Source organism: Puntigrus tetrazona, chromosome 21 (genome assembly GCF_018831695.1).
Source record: "Puntigrus tetrazona isolate hp1 chromosome 21, ASM1883169v1, whole genome shotgun sequence".
Taxonomy (NCBI): Eukaryota; Metazoa; Chordata; class Actinopteri; order Cypriniformes; family Cyprinidae; genus Puntigrus; species Puntigrus tetrazona.
Genome location: NC_056719.1, coordinates 4,508,998 through 4,536,199, shown reverse-complemented (window position 1 = coordinate 4,536,199; position 27,202 = coordinate 4,508,998). Strand labels below are relative to the sequence as shown.

Genomic DNA, 27,202 nt, shown 5'->3' with positions numbered 1-27,202 from the left:
TATATATATATATATATATATATATATATATATATATATATATATATATATATATATATATATATATATATATATATCACTAAAATTAAAATGACAACAGAATATTTAAAAGTTGAAACTAAATCAAAATTTACATAAAACTATATTCTCATACTGAATCAACACATTAAAGTACTCTGTTCATTATCAGTGAGTCATAGGAATTGTAGGTGTAGCCACAACCATTTCTGCGAATTGATTCTTTTGAACATTTCATTTCAAAGAACCGTTTCAAATCATAACAAACAAAAAAGGTTTTCTTGTGTTTATTGGCATTCATTGTGTACTTGTTCACATTGCTGCATCTAGCTCGGATCAATATTTACCTAAAGAATTTGCATTTACACAACAATAACCAATTAATTTCTCGCCTATCTCCACCTTAAGCAGCGTTTAACAAAATGCCGTTTTACAGCGGGCTCTGCTGTGCGTTTAATACAACTTATAAACAATTAGTTAATTGTGTTTTGATATTGTTCGGTTACAGTAGGATTCTTGAGAGAATCGTTTAGACGAGATTTTCTCGTTTTGTGGGCGGCTTCAACTGATTCACTGAAAAGATTCGACTCGGTAAAGTGATACATTCACGATTCGGACATCGCTAGCCGCTAACTCAAGCTTGTTCAACGTCGTGTAGCGTTATCAGTTATGGATGTCACCGGTCCTGATAGTGATTGGAGGAGTCCAGCCTTTCGACAGAAAGTAGTGGCCCAAATGTAAGTGTACAATTATTTCTTTGTGTGTTATATCAGAGCTTTTTGGAAATAACAGAGTGAAGCTAGCTAGTTAGCTGCTAACTAGCGGATGCTCGAACTTGTTATAAGCACATCTGTTAAGGACAGTCGAGATCCTCAATGATAAACTATAACGTTATGTGTATTTATATATGGTATAAATCTAATCACAGTATTTTATTTATTACACGAGGTGACATTTTTGGTGTTGTTTTAAGCTTGTTTAGCTATTCGGCTAGCCAATATAAAGTTAGCATCATTAAAAATCGGTCTAAATATGTACAAGCGATACAGGCTGCCGATGTAAATATGGTTCAACGAGTTATGGGGAAAATAATAAAAAAAACCTTTAAGATAATTAATTTGTCTTGTGATTTATTACTTAAGGCTCTAAATAAACTCATAATAAGTCACTTAAATGCTTCTTTTGTCATCACTTTGAAGAAAGAATTAGGAACTTATTTTGAAGGTAAAATCTTTTGAATAGGCTTTTCTAATATTGTTTTTAAAAGGAATTTAAGATCAAAATTGTGTTTTTGGTGAATTTTGAAAACAGACTTTTCATGTTAAATGGATAGCTCATGCAAAAATACTGAATGCCAAAAGAAAAAATCTCTCAAACACTAAAGATATTTTGATAGCCAGTTGATGGAGCCATTGACTTCCACGGTATTTCATTTATGAAATTAATTTATTCCATACTATGGAAGTTAATGGATAGTGATTACCAGCTAGTTAGTTTATCAACATTCAAGCTATTTTTCGTGTTCAGCAGCTGAAAGAAATTTGTGCAGGTTTCCAACAAACCCGGGGGTTAAATAAATGATGAAAATAATTGTAATGTTTGGCTGAGCTATAGCTATAGGATAATTATTTTATTACAACATGATAAATTCATTAACACAGTTAAAATGTTGACATTTTTGAATCATTTTGAAGAACATAAAAACTTAGGACTATTCTATGGAGTAATACTTCTATGTTAACAATACACTTAATTTCAGAATTTTATGTATTGAAACTCTCTTAGAATATTTAATCTTTTTCCCCGTAAATGTGTATTTGTTGCAGTAAATAAAAAACAGCTGTTCTAATAGTGATTATGTTCTTAATATTTTTTTAAATGATTGATAACTAACAGTGGTTGTTTGTCATGTATCACTTGTGATAAACTTCTGCTTTATTATCTCGCAGAGATGAAGCCATGAGAAAAGCAGGAACTGCTCACACAAAGTCCAGTACTGACATGGAGAACCACGTTTTTATCAAGGCAAAGACCAGAGTAAGTATTTCTTTAAAATATGCATACTATACTCCAACAGAAAATATTTGTTAGTATATAATTGTTAAAAGTGCAATAAGTACGAGATCCTTTTTTTTTTTTTCAACAGGAGGAGTATTTGTCTTTAGTTGCGAGACTGATAATTCATTTTAGAGACATTCGTAAGTAGCCAATATACTATGTTTTAAATGTTCACATTATTTTCTTTCAGCTGTGATGTTTGTACGTAGACTATGTATTAATCAGTTTGTTTTTCATTGCAGATAAAAAGTCACAAGGTAGGCCTGGTAAATTTAAAGAGCTTTTTTTAGGTCTTCTATGTCCACTATTAAACCGTAAGTGTTAATTTTCTGCCGAATTTAAAGGTATTTCCATTTACTTTTAGACCCCATGAATGCCCTGCAGAGCATACCAGGAGTGGGTGGAGGTGGTCCTGGAGTTATCGGCATCGGACCGCGGCCCCCTGGCGCACAAATGGGTGGTATGGGGTCAATGCAAATGCAAATGGGTCAACATGCCATGCAGGGAGGCCAGCAGGCTGGTAAGTTCAATAGCTGTCAGCCGATTAGAGAAACTGCGGTTCAGTAGTCTCATTTTTAATTCCCATACGTTGCCTTTGATGCAATATCAATCACAGCAGGTGCTGCCGGACAGATGCCGATGATGCAACAGCAGCAACAGCAGCAGTCCATTCAATTTCAGCAGTTTCAGTCGCAGCAACAGGCAGCCATGCAGCCTCAGCAGCCAGCAGCTATGCAGCCGAATGCCATGCAGTTCCAACAGATAAGGCAGCACCATCAGAATCAACAAATGCAGCATCAGAATCAACAACAGCAGCAGGCCCAGACTCAGCAGCAGCAACAGAACCAGGTAACGGAGACTGAAAGATTAATGTTTGCTCCACTTTAATAATGGACTCATGAATACTGCATGAGTGTCTTTTGAATTAAAGGGTTAGTTAAAACAGAATATTCTTTAATAATTGATTATAATTGTATAAATTATACCAAGTCTTGTGTATCCCTAGTTGTTTATTTATTTGATGAAAGTGAAAATTTTAAACGCATATCACTGATAATCTTTCCTCTTTTGGAGAAAAACATTTAAGACCTAATCTAATAATTAGTTAAAACTAGGGCTGAATCGGTTTTAATTGTAATGTTTGATGTTTTGATAAACCGATTATCAGATGAACTGTCTATGCTGTTTTCTGTTGATGTGTGAATGGAAATTCAGTAATATTTATATGTATTTTTATTTTTTACCTTTTGTTAGATACAATCATCAATACTAAAAAAAGTTTCCTCAGTTCTCCTGCTCATCCTTTCCTCTTTACTACAATTTTTTAACAGAAAAAAATGTTAATTAACATCAGAAGCTATGTTGAAACAGTACAACTGAAATCTCTCATGTCTCATGCAATCACTGAATTATTGTTTTAAACATCGAAAGACATCAATGAAACAGCTTGTGAGCAATGTCGCAATGTTTCAGGAAAGCCATTACTTGTCCATAGACTCAATATAGTCAACTAGAAAAAGCCCTAGAGAGGAGCATTTTGTTGAATATATGCACTGTATTGAATTAATTAACCAGCTAGTCATGGAATAAATGACGATAGCCACAATCTAAATGTTTGTATTTCAACAACGAACTGAAATAGAAATACTTTTCTATTTGCAATGTACATGTCAGTTTTTGAGTATTGATGATTATATCAATAATAACTATTGATGGGTTAATGCAGAAATAACCTTCATATTCTGTAAGACAGCGTGTTCAACATCATTAGTTTTAACATTTAATACTTCAGTAATGTACCAAGTCACCCTAAATAGTTTACAGCAGTGGTTCTCAAACGGGTACACGTCCACAAAGTGATTCAATGCTACTCCAACTTAAAGTAACATTAAAACTGAACATTTATTTCTTACAAGCAAAATGTCGCTTCTAGTATAAAAAAGGAAAATGGGAGTGCCGTAAACGGTCAAATGACATATTACCTCATCTTTTGTGGTCAAAACACTTTTTTGAACACTTTTCATGTTCAGAATGCAAGCGAGTGTGCAATTTTCCCCGAATATCCAAACGATTGCAAAAGTGACATTTCTTTAAAAAAGAAACCACAAAAAAGGTAATATTAAGTGAACATTTTTTTCTTTTTAAATGTAGCATTCATTTTAAAACAATATTTTAAATATTGTTTGTTATATTTTACAGCAAAATAATAATAATAATAGTTCCAACAAAATCTGCAAGACGACTGGCGTGCTTCTCCAAGCAACAACAATGTTTTTAGTGAAGGAATCTGCAGCTTTGAACTATTTGGAGTCAGTGATTAATAACCTAATTATAACTACAGACATTTGCTTCCTTAATGAATGAATGAATGAATGAATAAAATGACACCTCGCTCATTGAGATGGGGACTTACTATCACCTACTGGTGATATTGCTGTATTTATTATATTAAAAATACACTCAATAGAATGGCAAGAATGTGATATAAACAAGACAATATGGCTAGAAACATTTTGCATGAGGAAGAACAGTTAAATTTAAGGTGGAAAATATTGTCCCTTAATGGCAAATGTGTGTCTGCGGTCTAAATGGGGGTACTTAGGAGAGTGTTAAATGCCCCAGAAGGTACGCCACTCTAAAAAGTTTGAGAACCACTGGTTTGTATACCCAGATTATATATTGATTAATAAACCCAGCCCTAATTGAAATTGAGTTATTTCTCATTGAGTACTTACTGTTTTAATGGCTCTGCCTCCAGTTGCATCAAACAAGAATACAGCAGCAGCAGCAGCAGTTAGCACAAATGCAGCAACTGCAACAGCAGCAGCAACTGCACCAACAACAGGTTCATGCTCAAGCTCAAGCTCAGGCCCAGGCTCAAGCTCAAGCTCAGGCCCAGGCCCAGGCTCAAGCTCAGGCCCAGGCTCAGGCTCAAGCTCAAGCTCAAGCTCAGGCTCAGGCTCAAGCTCAGGCACAGGCCCAAGCTCAAGCTCAAGCTCAGGCTCAGGCCCAAGCCCAGGCCCAGGCGCAGGCCCAAGCTCAAGCCCAAATGCAGCAACAACAGCAGCTCCAAGCCCAGGTCCAGGCTCAGGTCCAAGCCCAGGTCCAAGCTCAAGGTCAAGCCCAGGTACAGGCTCAGGGAGTGGCAGGTCAGATGCCTCCTCACTCACAGCAGCAACAAGTCATGGTGCCCCAGTCATTAGCACAAATGGCTCCTGGACAACATCAACCTATCGGCTCACTCACCCAACAGCAGCAGCAACATCTGAAGCTACAGCAGGCAATGCAGGTAAAGCTCTGCAAACTGCAAATAATGCAAACTGCTTAATAACACTTTTTACCCCGATTACAGACATTCGTCTCGTTTGAAGTGATCGTAAAACAATTAAATGCATATTACACGTAGCAGTTTCAGTATCTCATATACCTTTGTCTTTGCTTGTGTTTATACAAGCAGGCGAGAGTATTGCAGCAGCAGCAGCAGCAACAACAACAACAACAACAACAGCAGCAGCAGCAGCAGCAGCAACAACAGCAGCAGCAGCAGGCTCAACAGAGCCAGCAGGCAGGCCAGCTCGCTGCAGTCCCTGGACAGGTAAGCCCAGTACAAGCTGTGGTGAGGACTGAGATAAGAGACTAAGCGTGGAGTGATTGCATGCTATCAAAATCAACACTTGAATTTCTTTTGAATGTCAAAACTATTCCTTGCCTGGTGGTGGGCCGTAGTGTACTGCACATGTCTTAATAACAACACAAGGTTTATACTTCAATCTTATTTTTTGTCAACAGAGGTTTAGCTGTTGGTCACGGCTGTGAGCCTTGTTCTCTGGTCAACAAAACTATATGTTGAACACGGCTTTAAAAATAATTTTGCATGCATTAGAATGTGTCCAGCGTTCAATTGTATTTACTTATTTTTTTATTTACCGTTTCATTTTTACTATGATTTAAATAAGACACCCAGTATAATTTAACAGTAGTTCATATACCAAAAAAATCCTGTCAGGCGTATTTAATCATTGATAACACCAAAATACACTATTCACAGTGCAGCCATCAAAAGCTAATGAATTGTTGTTGTAAATCTATTTGACATACATATTTGGCAAGAAGTTTTTAATCATTTGGAAAGAAAAAACAATTTGTATGATCACTTTTTTTCTTTTATTAATTTAAAGGGGTCATGTGATGTTGCTAAAAATAACACTATTTTGTGTATTTGGTGTAATTTATGTGTTTATGTGGTTTAAGCCCCTTACCATAACGTGATGCCGAGTCCCGGCGCTATGATACCAAAAAAGAAAGCATTACAAAGTATGCATTTGTTGCATCCAGTGGGGACATAATTACTGATTATCATGACTTAGTAATGTCTTTTTATGCGTTGCATTGCGTCTCGTCATGTAATCATAACACCATGTGATTGGTGATTGGAGATCACACTTATTAACAGTCACTACAGTTCACTGCTCAAAACTATTATTTAAAGGTTGTAAGTCAGAAGCGCCTTGCAGGGTAGACATTCCCCATAGCCTCTGTGTACAGGCAGCATAGGCTGCTCCCAGGTTCAGGAAATCCTCTGTAAATGTGTAGTTATGCTTTCACAACAAAACACAGTGTCTCTAGTAACCGGGAGCAGCGCTACAGCTTGAATAATAGTTCCGCCTTCTTTCTTTGATAAACATTTGAGGATGGTGTTATAGAATAAACCCACACTGTGAGCTGGAAAAGTGGACGAGTCGTAACTTTTATGTAGTATATTTCTTTGGTTTCGCGACTTTAGGGATCTTATCTATGCACTAACTGCTCGTACCACTCCAAAGAAAAGGAGAACTTGAAATCACATCATATGACCCCTTTAATAGGATTTCTATGTATGTAAAGTTTTTGTTTACATAATGTATGAGTGTGTATTAAAACCTGTAGGTCTATATATTAAGAAAGATATGTCATGTTTATAAGTTAAATATACATGTATATAAAGTAAAATATAATGCACACACTTGCAAATATTTTCAAAATATATACTGTGTGTGTGTGTGTGTGTGTGTGTGTGTGTGTGTTTATATCAAGGTTGCCAGGTTTTCACAGCAAAAACTGCCCAGTTGTTACTCAGAAGTAGCACGATGGCTTTTTCTTAGGGGGGGATTCCCAGGAAAAATCATGTTTTGGTGGGGTAAAATTCATATTTCTTACCAGGGTTCCCCTGATAAAAGTCACATTCTTGGGGCTAAATGTCATGCTATTGTGGTTACTTCAAGGACATGAAAAACATTATGTGGAAATAGTGTTACTTGGCAAGACTGATTTTTTTATATATGTACAATACACGTACATATATTATGTAAACAAAAACTGTGTGTCTGGGGGGGGCTTCTGTGTTTAATTTAAAGGACACAGGTTGATACTGATTCTGATACACACAAATCTCACTAATGAAAGTGTAGTTAGTTCTACATATAGTCTTATTGAATAATTGCCAGCACAATTGCTTACTTGTTACAAATGGTTTTTGGAAGCTATTTCCGCTATATTTGTTAGCACTTGCCTTTAGCTAAATTAGCTGCCTGTCTTACTTTCTTAAATACATTTAGTCAGATCTCTCCCTCAAGGGTGGCCCTCCCATCTGTGAGCATTCGGCAGAAAATAACATTTTGCTTCATGTTGCTTTCATTCACCTTCTCCCATATGTGTGGCCATAGTTTATACTAAATATAGAGATGGAAATCTCTGTTCTATTGCAGAGCTGTGAAATCCGGCAGGGCAGTCAGTTTAAGTTTTGAATAGCGTTAGTTTTTAATCTCATTTGCATTATGCGTGTATGTGCAGCTAACAGCCTGATCGCATGCTTGCTATCTTGAACCCACAAGCACTTTCTGCATGAACAAGAAATGCATTCCCTTTTTTAAAAAATGCTGTGTAAATGATAGTTTGCAGATTGCTAACATATTCTAATATCGTCCTTTGGGCCCTTAATGTATTCCCTGAATGTATTTGAAGGAAGATATTGATGGTTGCATAGCATCCACACGTTGTTTCACCTCTCTAAAAGCCATTAGTAGATGGCAAGCTCAATTATAGCTTCAATTTAGAATTGAAAGGCTTGTTGGAGATGCAGAAGCACTCATTGCATCTTTTCTTGCCTTGCATGGTTGTGGTAGATGAAAAGACGGCATGAAAATCATTGGACTGCGGCTTGTCTTGACAACCAGTGTTGTTAAAGAAATATTTTAGGTTAAATACAATTTAAGCTCACTTGGCATTATTTTTGGTTACCACATCCTGTTACGGCAATCCAGCAAATGTAAATGAGGCAATTTTTGGAAGGTTAAAAAACTAAAATGTGAAACCTATAATTATGTAAAATTGCACTTAAATTAATTTTATTATTTGAGGTGTTATGTTTAGGCATAACTTTACTAAAGTTATTATTATTTATTTTTTTATAGATAATTCATGTGAAATAATTCATATTTAGCACCTGTCCTTAGTATTGAAATGGATTGGGCCCAGATTTTTCATGATAAAGAGTTTTTTGGAGTAATAATCGTTAGTAGTCACAATTTTGCCAGTTGAGCTTAAGTTGTATTGAACCCAGGATATTCTTTTACATGCTCTAGAAGAATGAGAGGAAGCCCACTATACTGCCAAATCTTTTTCTTTTTGGAGAGCCTCGTTTTGCATATTTGAATGTGACCGTATGTGCATCTGTGCTTGCCCAATCTATTTCTGTTTGCATTCTTGCATGTGCTTTCTCATGTCCGCTGATGCACTGCATTTATTGTTTTGCTTGTGACATGTCTGTTGTCCCCTCTGTCCTCCTCAAAGATGATGCCCCGTCCTGGGATGCAAATTCCACCCCGGTTGCCCAGCGCCACCCCGAACTCTGCCATTCCTCAAAACCCCGTTGCCATTGGAGGACAGCAAATGCCACAGGTATTTACCGCAGGGCTGAGTGCTGGGTCTCAGCGCTGCAACCCAGTGGGTGCGCACGTCTGTGGCTTTACACTAGAGCGAAGGCTGTCCATAAACCACACTCATCTGCCTCTCTTTACCTCCCCACTCCCACCTCAGAAACAATCAGAATCATTTAGTCAGAAATGACCCAGAAGCACTTAGGGCAGTTTAAAGTTGAATTGAAAGTGTGTGTGGCACAGGTAAGTGGACTGGATTTTGTTATTCTCTTAAAGTGCCAGGAAGCTAATTGGAAGCAAGCATCTACTGGTTATATAGTGCCATCTACTGGTGCTGTACAGTCAGAGCGAGTTGATCTTGACCGTATGTCTGTTATCTCTAGGTAACTGGCTTCACCAGTGCAGTGCCAGCATTCCTCCACTCGTATGGTTTCTTTGAATGCATTTTAATTTTGCCTCTCTCCTAACTTCTTCAAAGGGTCAACAGATGATGTCGTCACCCTCCTCAGTTCAGGTGCAGACGCCCCAGCCGATGCCACCTCCTCCCCAGCCTCAGCCATCCCCCCAGCCTCCTTCCTCTCAGCCCAACTCTGTCAGGTATAGCGAAATGGTTACGTTTTCCTACCGTGTTTTGGCATGACTACAAAAGGTTAATCAAACCTTTTTCGCTCTAGCTCTGGTCCAACCCCTTCTCCTGGAGGTTTCCAACCCAGTCCCTCTCCTCAGCCGTCCCAGAGTCCTGCATCTTCACGTAGTTACCCCCTCCAGGTACCTTCACCAGGACCTCTCAATACACCAGGTACAGAACAGCGTTCTTGTTATACTCATTGAATAGTTTTTGGTATAAATTAGTTCATATGAAATATTTCATTGTGCATACTTTTTTTACATTTAAGATCTTTGCACACCGAGTTAGAAGTTTTTTTCGCCATCCTTTTATTATCCAAATGTTTGCAATGGGTGCAAAAATGCAGAAAATCTAACCTGGTCCAAATTTTTCAATGACGGACAAGTATTTTGGAGGCAGCATGTAAACATGTTTGACACAATGTGAGGTTTTTTTCTATTTTGGGTTTATTGTTATGTGCAAAGATTTTGGACAAGAATTTCTTACTCTGTGTGCAAAGGACCTTTACACTTCATCTATTTCTCACTTAGTATTTGATATTGAACTGATCCTTCAACATCACTGTTGAATGTATTGTCTTGCAAATCTCAAATTCATTTTAATTTTACGATGCCTTGGTTAAATTGTAATTTTTTTTACTGTTTTTATTTTTATTAAATAAAAAGTTTTATGATATAATTTTATATTTAGTCAGACATTAGACTTTTTATGTTTTATATTTAATTAGACACAAAGATAATTTTTTACACTGTTGGCAAGAATTTTGTTTCCAACCATAATTGTATTTAATAATTTTTTTTTTTTTTTGGATTACAGGCAATCCAAACTCTGTGATGAGCCCAGCGGGGGCCTCACAATCTGAGGACCAGCTTTACATGGACAAACTGAAGCAGCTGTCAAAATATATCGAGCCGCTGCGCAGGATGATTAACAAAATAGACAAAAATGAAGGTACTGGATATCTTCTTTTGATGTTAATTTTTTTTTTTTTCAACATGGATTTTAAAGATCATGGTTTATTTATGGTCTTTACAGATAGGAAGAAGGATTTGAGCAAAATGAAAAGTTTGCTCAATATTTTGACTGACCCTAACACGAGGTAAAAAACCAGACATGCTGAATATTGTCTCCAGTGTCAGATCTTTCTTGTGATTTAAGGATGTGTTACTGCTGTTTTCCACTAGATGTCCACTTAAGACACTACAGAAGTGTGAAATAGCGCTGGAGAAACTAAAGAACGATATGGCAGTGGTAAATAGCTTGTGTTTCAAGCTAGGTATTCAAAGATAAGTTGTATTGTTTAACAGATGTCTACAGTGATGTCTGATTTTTGGTTTGCAGCCGACTCCTCCCCCTCCTCCAGTGCCCTCTACCAAAAAGCAGTACCTGTGCCAGCCGCTGCTGGATGCTGTCTTGGCCAACATCCGCTCCCCGGTTTTCAACCATTCACTTTACCGCACGTTTGCTCCTGCTATGACAGCAATTCATGGACCCCCAATCACGTAAGACCAACAGCTGAAAATATTTTTCTTTCTCCCATTTGAGTCGGTTATCTTCCTCGATGTAAAACTGTACAAATAACAGGCCCACATTTTGAATCACCAGTGCATTGTTTTTGTGATATATATATATATATAATGAACACTTCCTTTCAGGTGTTTTTGAATGTTTCTTTTATTTGACCTTGAAGGATAAAACCTTAATAACTTGACTGTAACTGTACAGCAACAAATAGTCTACAGATGTATTAAATACTTAAATGCTTTTTTGAATAACCTCATTGAGTTTTTCAGCATATATACAGTTTTGAGTTAAAGAATGAAAAGCGATGTATGGTGTATATACACCACCCAACTCCTAAAATACATTAAAATACATTCTTAAATTCCAGGGGTCCCTCAATTCCTTCCCGTAAACGAAAGCTGGAGGATGACGAGCGCCAGACCATCCCTAACATACTTCAAGGGGAGGTGGCTCGTCTTCATTCCAAATTCCTGGTCAATCTGGACCCGTCCTTTTGCAGCAACAATGGAACGGTTCATCTCATATGTAAACTAGGTCCGTTCCGGCCGAGGGTACGCTATACACACCCTTTATATGTATACAAAATGGATTATTCACTCCCGCTATTCTCTGTCTAGATGATAAAAATCTTCCCAGCGTTCCCCCGCTTCAGCTGAGTATTCCGGCGGACTACCCCGATCAGAGCCCCCACTGGGAAAATGACGGTCAGCAGTATGGTGAGTCTAAGCCCGATTTGCGCATTAAATGTCAGCGTGCAATCTTGGTCTGCCTTTTATAATGCAAACACTCTTAAGCTCTCAATTTAAATGAAAATCCATAGGCTGCGAAACGCATTAACTCATCACTTCCTTACCTTCCTCTCTCTGTTCCTCAGAGGCCAACCCCTTCTTGCAGAGTGTGCATAAGAACATGACCTCTAAACTCCTCCAGCTTCCCGACAAGCACTCGGTGACGGCACTGCTGAACACCTGGGCTCAAAGCGTGAAGCAGGCTTGCCTTTCGGCTGCTTAGAACGTATGCCCATCAGCACTATCAGCCCAGTATAATCCTCGCACCTCTATGGAATGATGGCAATATATTAATACTTTCTTTGTCTTTTTTTATTTACATCAGTTATCATCTGTTTTGTTTAGTGTAGTACACTAAGGCCTTAACTGTTTGTGCATTGCTTCAATAATAAAGACATTTAAACGGCTGTTTCACTCTGAAATGTGCAGCACAGAAGTCACGTGACCACACGACTGGTCCTTCAGTGCAGAGTCCTCTGTAGTCGACGTCTCTGCACGGCCTGAGTCCTCCGGTGTCTGTCTGCTATGTTATTGAGGGGCTGTTTGAGGGCAGGGAGGATCACTTTCTCTGCTTTACTAGCCTGAGACACAGGTCTGTTCAAATAAAACAGAGCAAAGGGTCAAATCTCCTAAATTGAACGGTTTATGTCGGTCAGGTTGGAGACAATATACAATATATGTCATGCACAGATATTTACAAGCAGTGACTTACAGTCCTTTAGGCAGCGTTTGGAGAGAAAGCTGAGGAAACGTGTCTGATTCGTCAGCTCTGACAAAAAAGGTAAATGGGTAAATGGTAAAGCAATCTGGATTATGCATCGAAAAATTATATATTTGCTCAGATGTCGTGTGAAGTCACTAATCTTTTATTTATATCTTTATTGTTTTTGTAAGTTAAGTTGTACACAATTACATTTATTCATGTTTACAATAAAACAAAAATAAAGGGAATATACATATATATATCTCAACATTTGAAGGGGATCATCACAAAAGTTCATCAAAGTTGTCCTAAGAATGCATTTTGGTTTTATCTTTTAGGTCAATTTTGAAAGTTTTGATCCACCTCAAATGTTGACTAGTGTGCATTCAAATAGGAAGCAATTCATTATATATATATATATATATATATATATATATATATATATATATATATATATATATATATATATATATATCCCCTTTGATTTGGGGTGAGATGGTGTGAAGAAAAGTTAAAATTACCTTTTACCATCAGCAAGATAAGACTTGGTCAAAATGTAATTCTCTGCAGTTATTTTCTTGTTGAACACGATGTCTTTGAGAACAGCTTTAACACGTTCGATCTGAGAGGAGACAAATTAAATGCATTGTCTAATATACTGAGAGACATTAGAAAATATATGATCTCACCTCTTGGGACTGCAGGCTGTTAGCATTGTACAGCTGACGTATGATGACCTCACATTCCCGCAGGGTGGGAGGTCGAGGGGCCTGAGATGGGCTGCACTGCATCATCAGAGGCTGTAGAGAAGTGATGAACCCTGCTTTGTCTATTCTATCGGCTGTGAGGGAATTTGATCTGGTTTCTCTACATTGTAAATGACTGCTGCAGGTATAAGAGGAATGTTACTACTTTATGTATCCCCTTCTTTGTAATATATATATATATATATATATATATATATATATATATATATATATATATATATATATATATATATATATTAGGTTAAATTATATTATATTAATAATACAATGTGAAATGTAGTTTTGTAAGCACCTGATCTCTGTGGTTTGTGGTGAGCAGGTTTCCTCTAAAGTCTGTTCCAGATAGTTCCTTCTGTCTCTCTGGAACTTGCTGCTGTCTGTATGCTTACAGATTCTCTGGCTGGATCCTGTCATTCAATTTCGGTGGAAGTTAAACATGCACCAATACTACACATGTCCAATGGTTTTGTTTGAGAAGTGTCACTTAACCTTTACTGCTCGACTTCGGAAGAACCATTATCAGCTTATACTGCAGCTCTGTAACCACATAATTACATATTACAATTTTTACACATTATAAATTATTTTTTTAAATGATCTTTATTGCTCCATTAAATTTATTGTAATATTACTACCACTCAAAAGTTTTTGAACAGTAAGATTTTTAGACTTTTGTTCACCAAGCATGCACTTATTTTATCCGAAATATATCAAAAGTATTTTCTTAACTGATTTATGTTTTGATATATTTTAAAATGTAATTTATTCCTGTGATCAAAGCACAATTTTCAGCATCATTACTTCAGTGCCACATAACCCTTCAGAAATCATCCTAATATGCTGATTTGCTGTCCAATAAATATTTTTTAACACGAATAATGGCTTTTTTTTTTTTGCATTAATTATAATGTAGTAATTATAAAGCTAAAAAATATTAAACTACTGAAAATCGGTGTATTTCGAAAATACTTTTTGCTTGCAATACGATCAAACAAATCTCCTTTTCTTACAGTCAGAAACAAAACACCAAAACGTTTGTCTGAGTAAACCGATCCTTTGCCACCCACAGAGGCTTCAGCGCCATTCTTTCATTTTCCTCATTCAGCAACTGGACGTCACCAGGCAACCTGTGCTAGACTAGAGTATCGGCTCTGATGCATCCCACACTCAACGAACCTCAAAATGCACGTTATATGACGCTATCTACGCACTCTTGTTCCTCCAAACCTGCAATTGTTTCCCGATTACAGCCCGAGTCTCCGTTCACTGTCACTGCGACCTTATATTATAAGCGAATGGAGACTGAGCCTGTCATTTCATTTGTCTTTCAAAAGAAAGTACTACGCTTTAACTGAGAAATTAAACAAGTAGAAAGATTATAGCAGGCAACATTAGTCACATTTCCAGTAAAATAGTTAAAGAAAAAAAAAAGTTTGTTGAAAGTACACGGACAATCTATGAAGCAAAAGACTCTAATATAATAGAGGCACGCTGTCATGAACGTATCGTTCATTAAAAGGCCTAAACATTTTTCCTGTAACAAGGGAAGGCGATAAATATTTACCTTTATTTTCCCGTTTTAAAAAATCTATTTCACCGTGTAATTTCCCCAGAGTTTCTCTGTGCTGCTTCTGTAACAAGTCAATATTCCTCTGCAGCAAAGCCGAGCGTGTATCCATTCCGCTTTGAGACAACTTCCCCGCCACGTCACGCGCATGACGTATCACTACCACGTTGCGTCATAACTCGTGTTTTACCTCAAATCCTAAACGCGCCTTTATTTGTTTTCAAAGACCGTACACTTCTTTCTCTCCCGCTGGAGCGTTTAATATTGCAGTCGTGGCCGCTATAGTAACAGCGCTACTTCCTCTAACACTGCCGGGATACAACACATTCTTCATTCAATGTAAAATCACGCATGTGTCACACATCGACGTTTCTATAGCGATGCAACTCTAGTACACAAAATAGACATTCAATATGTCCTTTTAATGAAATGCAGTCAGTCAAGTGCAAACTTTGGATTGTGCCGAGAATCACACTGGCAAAAACACACCATTATAAATGAACTTAATGACCGAAAAGCTGGATAAACCACTTCTTGTTGATTTAAAAAAAAAAAAAACAAAAAAAAAAACACACTGTGCATAAGATATTTCAATAAGATATCAATTTGTCATTAAATGTACCAATACACTTGCAGTGCAAATACTGTATATAAAAGCCTTCATGAGGACAGGTCGCTAGAAGTTTAGTATTGACATAATAAAAATAAAATATCAAAAAGGCATCATGAATCGTCTTTCACTGAGTCTTTAGTTTTTCATGAAAGAAATTCAACAAGAGCTCATATAGAAAGCTGACGACGAGAATGAGTCCAGTGCTGGAGAGAACACCGAAAGACAGTAGTGCAAACAGTACGTAGAGCAGGAGGAGGATGAAGAGCGTGCGATAGCTGGCCAGGAGCCGCAGGCTGAGGCGGGCTCGCTGAGTACGATCCCTCATCTGCCGCGTCACCGGACTCTTCCGCCGTTGTTCCAACACTTTCGAGGAACTGCTCAGGTAGTGTCTTCCCATACTGCCCAGGAGGTCCTGTCGGGAACACAGCGCCTCCATGCGGGCTCCAAACTACAGGAGACAACCAATAAGGTCACATTCGACTGAAGTGAAACGCATGAAAATAATACATTAATGCCCATAAAGAAGTTCAATTTCAATTGAAACCGCAGACTAAGGAATATTCTTACTCTTGCGTTAATAAAGGATGAGATCTGGAACATCAGTCGGACCAAAAAAGCATTTTCGTAGCTCCTGATAGGCTGAAGCTCTGGATCTCCTTGATATTCTATTTCAAATCTGACGAAGACCATTGATGATCTGGAAAATATGAAATGGAATTAGTCGAATTTTACTGATACAACTGGCAAAATGGCTATGTTGAAGAAGACTGGCACAATAAAACTCACCTGCAACCGGCCCAGGTCTGTTAACACAAGCCCATTTTCACTCGGGATGCAGTCTGGCAGTTGTTTAGATGCCCCTTCATCGTCTACAGATGCCACACTGACCATCAGCTGAGACAGCTGCCCTGCATTCAACTGTACAACATATGAAACTAAATTAAAGAAAGAGCTAAATGTTTAAATAAAAATATAAATCACTGTTGGAAAGATTGAGGTCTGAAAGAACGACTAAAAAAAAGTTAATACTTAAAGTAATAGTACATGCAAAAATTTACATTCTGTCATCAATTACTGTGTCATGTCGTTTTAAACGTGCAAGACCTTCGTTAATTTTTGGAACACAAATTAAGATATTTCTGCTAAAATCCAACAGCTAGAATCCAAAATAATCCAATCCAAAATAGGCCATTTGACATCAGTTGTGGTACTGTTGTGAACGCGCAGGAAAAGACAGACACAGAAGAGATACTCTTTGTGCACAAAAATGATCATAGCTTTGTTAAATGTTATACATTTCTTCAACATTACTTTTAAACAAATGTAATGTCATTGCTTATTTTAAAGGTTTAATTCACCCACAAATGGTCAGTAATTACTCTTTATATCGATCTGAGAGCTTTCTAAGCCTCACAGTATAGACAGCAGCAACACAACTGCAACATTCAAGGCCTAGAAATGCAGTTATGACACAATTAAAACAGTCCATATGACATCAGCTGCTGGTTGCAGTTGTGTTGCTGCTGTAAAGTAGTGGTAAAGTATATTTATTCATTCTATTAATCAAAGAATAACATTTTCTATAACAATGAGCATCAGAACAATTCCGAAGAATCATGTGACACTAAAAACTGGAGTAATGGCTGCCAAAAATTCAGCATTAGTTGACAATTTTTATTTTTTTTTTTACATTATTACTGTTTTTATTGTATTTTTGATCAAATAATTCTTTTGGTGAGCTTTTCAAATGCGTTTGAATTTTTTTTTAATTGAACCCAAACTTTTGAATAGCAATTTATGACAAACATCCTAAATAAAAGCGGTTATAGACTCACCCGGAATATCTGACACAGGTAGTCCAGGGCTTTGTCCAGGAACTCATGAGTTTTCTTCACACCTTCTCCCATATCATCCATCTCTCCTCCAGTAAAGGTGGTGTTATGATCTGAAGAGCCGACTCCAAACCATGAGAGAAAAGAGTTGTTTGCAGCCATTTCGGTGGAATGATCTGATATCCGTTTAGCTGTCTGTCGGGCTTGAGCGATAATCTGGATGAGCTTTAGAACCTGGAATTCACAGAAGTAATTATGGTCTATGATAGACTATATTTTTTAAGCAGTAATCAGATCTAGCATTAATTCTCAGCTTACATTCTTCCGTAGATCAGGACCAAACATCAGGTTGTACTGGCAGTCTTGCCCTTCCAAGCTGTAAACATGACTTTTGACTTTGAAGACGCAGTCTGTCCCCACTGGCTGACGAGAAGAGAGGAAGCTGCCACCATGTGAAGGTGTCAGGAAGACACGGTTCTGTCGTTGCAGGATGGCATGCTCTGGCTCCAAGAACAACTGCTCAGCTGGAGATACAAATTCTCAATGACTTGCTCAAAATGAAGCAACATATCACAATAAAATCTCTCACACATACCTTTCTGGATCATCTCTGACAGGTTTGGTTGAACAAACACTTTGGCGACCCTAAAGACCATCAGGGCATTTTTGGCATTGACCAAATCCGTGCGCATGGCTCGATTCAAGAAGCCTTGGAAAAGTTTTGTGTACATAAGCAGATTCTCCTGCACAAATGAGGCCCTGTGAATGACAAAGACCATTTTGGTGAATGTTACGAACTATAAAAATTTTATGTTAACCAAGGTTTCATTTATTTGCTCAATACATTTTAACAGCATTCATTTGAAATAGAAACATTTCGTAAAATGATAAATGTTTTAACTGTCACTGTTGATCAATTTAATAAGTCCGTGAACGATGGCGTATGTAATCTTTTAAACGAGCACCTAATATATAAAATACCATTTATCAGGAACAGTTCTGTTCTGGCCGTCTGCTTGGATGTGGTTTTTTTCTCCAGTGTATCTCCAGGGTTGAATGTAACTAAGCCACGTCTCTAGTACCTAAACAACAAAACAAAAACATCACATTAAATTTAATACATCTATTTAGCATCATAGCCTTCGCTATGTTTTGAACAGCGCATATTTATTGCAAATGCATAAATATAGGGCCCAAACATCAGGGCGCACTCAAGGACATTTACCGCTCTGAATGAGGCGTCCAAAGGCCAGTGACCAAAGCAGTGTTGTAGGAAGACATACAGCTTCTGCTGGACAAACCTCTGTACCACCACACTAAGGGAGACAGAGAGTGGAAGCTTATTGACAGTGCAGTAAAACAGAAGACAGCTCAATCAAGTCCCTGGTGCCTGATCGGTTGAATAGCTCCTCTTTACGACATGCCAGCTTAGATTTACAGATGTTTTATTTCTACAGCCTGATTCTTTGGGTGAGGCGACAAAGGCCTGTAGGCTATAAAAACCCACCGCTTGAGCTCTTCCAGAGGACTGCTGTGGGAGTGGGCAGAAGGTGAGGAGGAAATCGACTCCTGCTTTAGGCTGCTGGAGAAGGCGTGCAGATGCTTTACAAGGAGACGCACAACAAGGACATGCTCCTCCGAAGGTGTGAAGGGCTCCTAAGACATTGTCAGAACACAAGTCAGATTTTTTAAGAGTATTAATAACATCTGAGACCCAATTTATGCTTGGTATTATCCGGTTTCTCTGACATTTACATGCAGTGACAGAAGTTCATATAAGGAGCTTTTTTTTTTCTTTTTTTTTTTTATCCATTGATTTAATTTGAGTAATACTGGTATTTCTCAATGTTCTTAGATTTCATACAACAGCTTCTTCAAATAAAACCTTACAAAAATATATAAAGAAAAAGCACCCCCCAACGCACTGATTTTGTAATTGAAAAAAGAAAAGAAAAAGGGAATTTAATAAAAACTTACAGTAAAAATTACTGTACTTAAAGTACAGTAATTGCTAAATGAAACATTTAATAAATATACATTTTAAAACATTTTATAATACTGTATTAATTTTATATTATTTGAAGTTATAAAATGAGAAAGCTTTAAATGTTTTCACATGCAGTCATTAATGAAAAACTAAGACATAACAGAAATTTTAAATGGAATTTAAAAAAATAAATATAATATATATACACACATAAAATCTTTATTCAGAAGCTAAAATGTCGAAAAACAAAAGTGCAAAAACAAGATTTCCTCCATATGTTTGTTACTACCAGGTTACTATCTACTTATGATATGATGATCTGAGATGGATGTCAATACCAGGTGTAAACACGTAGCATATAGTGATCGACAAGAACACCTTACATGACATCCACGGTGTAATATTTTTTCAAAACCATCATACTTGAGGCTTCATATACACAAACAAGGCATTTTCAAAAACAGTAAAACAAAAGATGTCTGGGCAATTTGGTCTGCATATTCTGTGTAGTGCAGTAGTGTTTGCATAGTTGAAGGCACAAGAACAAACACCCCATAAACAAAAAATGAAAGGGCAAATCACATAAAATGTGTTAATCTCCATAAAAAGGCATGCTTAAAAAAAAAAACATCTCTCACATTTACAAGCTCTCAACATAAAACAATTTATCCTAATAATTTAGTAAATCACAAGACTAATTAGTAGTCACATTAATTCAAACACACATTATAATCAGACCAAATCTCCCAACTTGCCTAACACTTTAGTGTTAAATCCAACCTCTAGTCTTAACTCCTATCTAGTCTTAGGTTACCTCCAGGAAGCCCGTGGAACTGAATGAAAAGGTAAAAGTACTTGGTATGTGTGGAGGGTCCCAGAGCCTGGTGGGGCGGGGGGTTGGCACAGCATGCTGGACATACTGAGGCGGTACTGCAACAACGCCAGCTGAAGGACCCATCACAAACGGGTGGAGGGGAGGGAAGAGAGGAACACAGTGGGGGGAGGAAAGGAAGAAAAAGGGCAGAGGAGCAGGGCAGTGAACATGAGAATAGAAAGGAAAAAAGGACAGAGTGCAATCCAAGAAAAATAGTTGGACATAGTCAGGACCGAAATGGGGGTGTACAAAAGGAAAGAAAAAGACAAATCGATATTGACCACAAAAGAGAAATGCAATGAACATGAAGATGATGCAGTTGTCCTTTTCATACCACTTGTGAACCTCTAGTGTAATGTTAAGCGGCATGCTTTGATTTTCTAACTGCATGTATGATTAAAATACTATTCTCAAGAAAGTTACAAAGAAAATGGTGTCTAACTGCTTTTCTGGTACTGACATTGTCTAAAGCAAAACAATTTTGTTAATGAGGCTAACTAGAGCATAAACTACAGAAAACTGTCAAATTGTCCGCCTCAGGAAGCCTGGAAAATGTAGTCAAGGCAACAAAAGGAAAATTATTTGTAATCTGTTATATGAAGTATATTACCTTCAGCTTTGCAGTTTTGTCTAAACTGTCATTTCAAATAAAAGCAAATGAAAGCAGAAAAGGAGACACTGCATCTTTAAAGTTCTCACCATGAAACACACTTATAGGAGTCACCGATTTACTTCTCCACACAAATGAGTTTTGCTAAATAAATTGTCCATGCAAATGGAATTACATATTTATGATATCCATCCCTAGAATTCAACAGTTCAACCCCCAAAAATGTTATTTACTCAACCTCATTTAATTCAAAATCATTAAAATATCATACATGATGTACATAATATGTAAATGTTAATATATACATGTTAAATGTTATATTGTTTTATGTTTTATGGTATATAAAATTATAATACATAATACATTTTTCCTTTGCAGTACATGCCATGTACACACACACACACACACACATATATATATATATATATATATATATATATATATATATATATATATATATATATATATATATATGTGTGTGTGTGTGTGTGTGTGTGTGTGTGTGTGTGTGTGTGTGTATGTATATGCATGGCATGTACTGCAAAGGAAAAATAACGACGTCAAGTTTGAATTAACATGAGGGTGATTAAATGACGACTTTTTTGGGTCAACCATTTCTCTAATTCTGAGTAAACCTGTGACTTCCAGTTCATAATCTTCACCACAAAGATGTTAAATAAATGATGCCAGACTTAATATGCTTTGGGCTGACTGGAGGGAGACTTGCACTGATAAACTGACTGTAAATAACACACAAACAGGGAAATAGACTCGGAAGCCAGAGACACCAAAAGCTTACATACACCCCACAGCCAAAGACCAAAGACAGAAGACATATCACGGAGCCAGCGGGCTGCATCATGCAGACTCAAACATGAAGCAACAACTCGACCACTTCAATCGCATGCCCAGTGTGTACTATGTTGATTCTGCCCAAATCATCAAACAAAAGAGAACAAAGTAAACATGAATTAAAAAGCTGGATTTCTCTCCCCCCGCCCCCACTTTAGGTTTAGCAGCCATATAATGTTGGGTTGATGTTAACAACAAAACCTTGAGCACAGAGGAAATGTGATTTCATAGGAAATTCATGTTCTCCACAAATAGTTCGCAAACGAAGGGTCAGAAACCACTAGGGGGCCTCAGTAAACTTCAAGATGACCAAAATCACATGAAATACATCAGCAATGTGGTTAAAACGTGTTAGCACTGAATTGAGAGGATGACGAAGTACCCACAACCAGCTACAAAAGACATTAATGTTCAGTTAACATTTAAAATCAATATACAATCTGAAATAAAGCTGATAACTGGATAAGTTAGAAAACTCCCCAATATATATATATTCACCAGTTTATATAAAATCAGGATTACATAATGTATTATATACACATTTTAAAAATTTAGCAGAGCGTATTTTTTTAAGAATGGAAAAAGCTGGGTCAACTGCAACGGATGTTTATATAAAACATTTCATTTTTTCATTTAATCGACTTAATCTTTAATATCTCAGAATGATACGATTATTTTCAAATAAATAACAGCAGTTTAACAGCACTAGCAATAACACAATTGTGGAAAAGTTGAAGACCGGGTCAGATTCAGTCCCAGTTTCAAACTTTGGGGTTTTTAGACTACATCTGCTTGCCAAACATTGAGGCCATCTGTATCAGAATAGACCTACAATAAAATTCCCCAAAGTTTACAAAAATGCAAATATTGACACAGTAGCTATGAATGACAAAGGGTATATTTGCAAAGGGTATATTTGTGAGCACATGTGTGTCATTCAGAGAGGGAGAGGAAGTGCATGAGTCAAGGTGGGTGTCGTGCAGCAGTCCCTATGCAGTGCAGGGTGAAGGGTTGGAGCCAGCCAGCCGTGCGCAGAAGAGGAAGGGGTGTGTAGGTCTGAGGGCCTGCAACACATTCTTACCTTCACCTGAGGAGACTGCAGCTTCTGGTACATCTCCAGAGAATAGTGATGAAGCCAAGTTTCCACAAAGACCTTTTATAAAAAATGCACACGATGAAGCTCATGCCAAACTGATGTTAAAGCATCCCTAAATATGACAATTAGTAAAGGTTAACATGTGCTCCTACCTGCAGCAGTGTCTCTGACCTCCAGATTTCTTGAGCAGCAGGGTCAGCGTTGACTGAGGGCTGATGGGTAATATGACGCTTCAACAAACTGGTGCTGTGACCGCCATATCCAACATAAGGCACGTTGGGAGACCTGGGACGGGAACAATATAAAACCATATAAACCTGGAGCTTATTTGCTTAGAAAAGGATCTTTGAAATAAACCAATGACACCTTGGAGCAGGAGAGGCCACGGTTCCCCTGGTGTCTGAGAAAGGTGATGGAGGCACGTTGCCCTCTGTAGGGAGGAAGTACTTGAGGTAGGTGTCGACAAGCACAAAATATGCGCTATCTGAGCAACTCCCATGCTGCCCTGGAGGGTAGTTCTGAAAAAGGTTATTAAACAACATTTAAATGAACTTATAATGAGCCAATAAAATCCTGTAATCCTGTTAAATAATCATCAGGGTGTGAAAATCAAGAAAACAGTACATTTGTTCTTGCAAAATGACAGCAGAATAGCTTTTACCTTTGGTGCAATGAGACTGGAGGCAAAGCTGAACATATAATATTCAAAAGGATCTGTGAAAGATTAAAAACATTTATGCGAGAGAAAGACAGAGTGATGAAACAGCTTTGTAACAGTTATATAATACAATTTTAGCATAACACAAAAAGTTAGGTTGTAAAGAGCCAAGACGTACTGAGTAACAGAAGGCCTGACATGGGGAACTGGATTTTATTGTGAAACAAAGGGCAGTCTGGCAATACCCCAGCGTGAATGGACGACTTTATAGGACCCTGCGCAAGCAAAAAACAATATTAACACTGACAAGGATAGTAACGGCATTTACCCAAAATCAATCAGGGATGATGCACAGGAAAAAAAAACTAAAATTAATACACTTACAGGTAGATAACTGACTGGAAACTCGTATTTGTATTCCTCAGCTTGTAGTTTGTACACCAGTTTCATCATAGCACCACTGTTGAATAAATATTTAAAATTTGATTACAACAGAGCAACAGTTCAATATCTACATTATCTTCCAAAAGTTTTTTTATATTTTCAAATATAAAAAGTTCTTACGCTAACTAACCCTGCAACTATTTTAACAGTAAAACCAGAAATATTGTGAAATGTTATTAAAACAAATCAAATAACTATTTGAATATTTTACAACATATTTATATTTCAATACATAAATGCATTCCTATGAGATCAAAGCTGGCATTTATACAATCTTCAGTGCCAGATTGTGGACAGATGGACAGAAAGTAAAAAAAAAAAAAAAAAAAAAAAAAAAAAAACACCTTTTATTTGAAATAAAAATGTAATGTTACAAATGTCTTTAGTGTCACTTTGTTCAATTTAATGCAACATCACTTAATAAAAGCATTTATTTCTACAGTAAATCAACAAATGTATAATTTTGAATTGTAGCATGATTTGTACTCCGAAAACACTGTTAATACCAGTAAAAAAATATATAAAAAGAACCTTGGGTCCAGGAAGTCCATGGCGATGTTGTACTCTGCTGAGCGAGCCTGCAGAAACCGGAGATTCCAGCCACTAAGGATTCCATCCAGGCTCCCGAATACACTCTCCACCAACCAGGAAAAGACTGCATGCAGCTCCTAATCAGACATATGTGATGTAGACACAAATAAGACTTTTTATGACTTTCTTGATAAAATTAGTAGAGGCGCATGCTTGCCATCTTCTAAGCAATCCAAGGCCTCGCGTTCACAAGTGACTTAGCCAACAAATGAAGCAAAGAAACAGGCATGTGTGGCTGTCAAATGAATCTGAGAAAGGAGGTCACGGAGTTCAGCGCTAAACAAACATCATTCATTCAGACAGCGCTGAGACGAGTCAGGGTGAGGGGGAAAGCGGCGCCAGCAGGACAGCAGCTGGTCCTGTGCTACGTGCCAAGCAGATGACACTGCGTTTAATCTCTAATACATGGGCAACAGGCACAGTTGCCTCAACAGATTTCCCTGATGAATCTAACAAAAAGCTGTCTGTGTTGTGTGCAAAAATAAGGACTTTTTAAAGTCGCAGTGGTTATTAAGTGTACCGCAACGCTGTAAATAACAACAACAATCATAAATGCATTAATAAAGAGGAGTTCTTCATTACTCGTTCATGTATGTACCTTTGCAGGGTAATCGTCTATAATTTTGCCCAATTCGTGACATCTCTGATGAAGAGGTTTATTGGTCCAGTCTGCCTTTAAATTGGCCTGCAAGCAGCAAAACACAAAGGTCAGACAGAGTAAAAAAAACAAACAACAGACGGTAAATACAAACAGCTGAATCTAGTACTAACCAGAAGATAACTGGGCTGTTGTAGGGCAGGTGCAGCCATGAAAACTCAAGACCACAGATGAAAACCAAACCTGAAATTAATGTTAGCAACGTAATGATTCAGTCACATTTTAAAACATTCAGCATCACTTGTGAGGTACTTCTCGCACTCCAGTGCCAGTAAACGTTATCAATAAAAAAATATACGTATTTCACGCTCGCTTAACTAACCACTCTCAGTCTACCCTTAACATATTTGTTTTTAAAATTTGCCTAAATATATTTTTCTGTAATATCACCGCTTAGAGGTTAGCCAGCTAACGTTAGCTCTACTGTCAGCTAACTGTGTAGCCTGGACATAACTGTTTCCTCTGTAAAAGGACTAAACGCTTAGTCGGATTCATGTTTACTTGAAACAGATATGCCAGATTATTTTTTGAGTATATTACCTTACACGCAAGAGAGAGAAAACCAATTTTTTTCTGCTAAATTCCAATAGACCGCGCTTACATCCAAGAAGAGTCAAATGCGTTTGTTGTGATGTCATATCCGCTTAGCGCTCTGACAGCGCCGACTATAGGCTGAGGGCGGAGAATGACGTCACGAATGTACACGCACATCTAAATATGCAAGGCTTGTTAATATTTCTTTTTTATGCATCTGTGTATAGCCCTGGCACTTTTGTTTCCTATTTGTTGTTGTCTCTTTTATTTTTAATTTCATTTAGTCTTTTTATTTTGACTGGATTTTAATGTGACTGGTAACTATAAATTGGTCAATACGGCTGATAAATTATTAATTAATTACTTTGCATTCAATTCCTGCTTTCTGTTACACTCACACCTCCATCTAGTATCTAGTGATGAATATTTAAAATGCATATACATAAACACTTTTCACTTTTTTTTAAACTTGGCAGATTGTTTTAGCCCAATTTAATCCTTGGTTATAACACATGTCAGCTCTGATCCTGTGTTGTGAATATTCTAGTGAATATACCTCTTGAAAATACTGTTTTTCAACTCCCAGAGTTTGACATGTGAATTAAGTGAATTATGCATCTCGCATAAACTATGAATTTGTAAAATCTTAAATTTTTTATTAGGGTTATATGAGTAAAATGTGCTGGATGAAGCACAGGCCCGATTGTGTGAGGATTCAGAGGAACAACAGACCACATAAACCCCACAAATTTGGATGCAAATTAATATCTAATCTTTGTGATGGTATGAAATTCAGAGAGTAATAAAGGCAAGTCCATGGAAAACATTTGTCAAACTGGATAGACTTCAAAAAGAACCTGAGGCAGAGTAGCACCGACAGCACAAAACAAAACAGCAGCCTAATGTAATAAGAATGTGTCATGTCCAACAGCCTTGAGCGGTGTGTTTCTGCACTTCTCAGTCTATCATATGCATTTATTCAGTTTGGATAAGACTTTTGCCATTTAGCAGACACTACATACAACTACATAACTAGATAAGTAACAGTAATACTAGGAAAATAATAATCAGTCATTTTTTCAATCTGTAAAAATTGCTTTTTATGAGCTCTCAGATTTGCTCAGTTTTTGAAATAAATGTTAATATTGCACCAGCAAAGCTCAGAAATAACAAAGAGCCGTGAACTTCTCATCTCTAATTCAGAAATCAGCCATGTCTGCTGCAAGTGAATGTGGTTAGTAATTGCTTTTATATAAGGCATTTTGAATACAGCAAAGTAATGAGGTCTGTGCTGAAACAATGTCACTAATGTGGAGAAAGTGTGAGCACTATCTCACTTGGTTTTCATTTATTATTGTTTGGGTATTGAGGTAAATTTTTTAATCATTTCAATGCAATTTGCATTTCAGGAGAGATTGCTTTTTGAGTTGCGAAAGCACTCAAAGTGTGTATTTAAAAAAGAAGAGACACATAAGACTGATTTTTC

General features: G+C 37.2%; 3 protein-coding genes across 7 annotated transcripts; 1 reads left to right on the top strand and 2 right to left on the bottom strand.

The window, feature by feature from the left end:
- Nucleotides 1-454: 454 nt before the first annotated feature.
- On the top strand, nucleotides 455-12,337 carry med15 (mediator complex subunit 15). 5 transcript variants are annotated; one of them, XM_043221207.1, is made up of 18 exons: nucleotides 455-755; nucleotides 1,968-2,055; nucleotides 2,165-2,216; nucleotides 2,319-2,342; nucleotides 2,441-2,596; nucleotides 2,696-2,925; nucleotides 4,835-5,365; nucleotides 5,531-5,671; nucleotides 8,905-9,012; nucleotides 9,469-9,587; nucleotides 9,665-9,789; nucleotides 10,435-10,569; nucleotides 10,654-10,717; nucleotides 10,803-10,869; nucleotides 10,960-11,120; nucleotides 11,510-11,676; nucleotides 11,760-11,858; nucleotides 12,017-12,337. In XM_043221207.1, exons 1-18 carry the CDS (start codon nucleotides 688-690, stop codon nucleotides 12,151-12,153), a joined length of 2,472 nt encoding a protein of 823 aa, XP_043077142.1. In that variant the 5' UTR covers nucleotides 455-687; the 3' UTR covers nucleotides 12,154-12,337. The 5 variants fall into 5 exon arrangements, with proteins under 5 accessions (XP_043077142.1, XP_043077144.1, XP_043077141.1 ...); XM_043221206.1 differs by having other exon boundaries at nucleotides 465-755; nucleotides 2,693-2,925; nucleotides 5,534-5,671; XM_043221205.1 differs by having other exon boundaries at nucleotides 465-755; nucleotides 2,693-2,925.
- Nucleotides 12,164-15,235, bottom strand: si:ch211-222n4.2 (uncharacterized protein LOC101885505 homolog). Its single transcript, XM_043221211.1, has 7 exons — nucleotides 14,965-15,235; nucleotides 13,890-13,937; nucleotides 13,693-13,807; nucleotides 13,323-13,518; nucleotides 13,155-13,255; nucleotides 12,643-12,699; nucleotides 12,164-12,524 (listed from the first exon to the last, which is right to left on the bottom strand). Exons 1-7 carry the CDS (start codon nucleotides 15,077-15,079, stop codon nucleotides 12,392-12,394), a joined length of 765 nt encoding a protein of 254 aa, XP_043077146.1. The 5' UTR covers nucleotides 15,080-15,235; the 3' UTR covers nucleotides 12,164-12,391.
- A 135-nt stretch (nucleotides 15,236-15,370) lies between these two features.
- On the bottom strand, nucleotides 15,371-25,830 carry smpd4 (sphingomyelin phosphodiesterase 4). The gene is given in 21 exon segments (XM_043221210.1): nucleotides 15,371-16,028; nucleotides 16,148-16,258; nucleotides 16,260-16,277; nucleotides 16,367-16,498; nucleotides 17,416-17,646; nucleotides 17,731-17,936; nucleotides 18,008-18,171; nucleotides 18,394-18,494; nucleotides 18,638-18,728; nucleotides 18,920-19,068; nucleotides 20,255-20,344; nucleotides 22,817-22,888; nucleotides 22,984-23,116; nucleotides 23,198-23,349; nucleotides 23,493-23,545; nucleotides 23,668-23,764; nucleotides 23,874-23,949; nucleotides 24,465-24,601; nucleotides 25,123-25,209; nucleotides 25,296-25,365; nucleotides 25,784-25,830. Coding segments are annotated over 20 exon segments (2,463 nt in total). The 5' UTR covers nucleotides 25,335-25,365; nucleotides 25,784-25,830; the 3' UTR covers nucleotides 15,371-15,704.
- Between the last annotated feature and the right edge of the window lie 1,372 nt (nucleotides 25,831-27,202).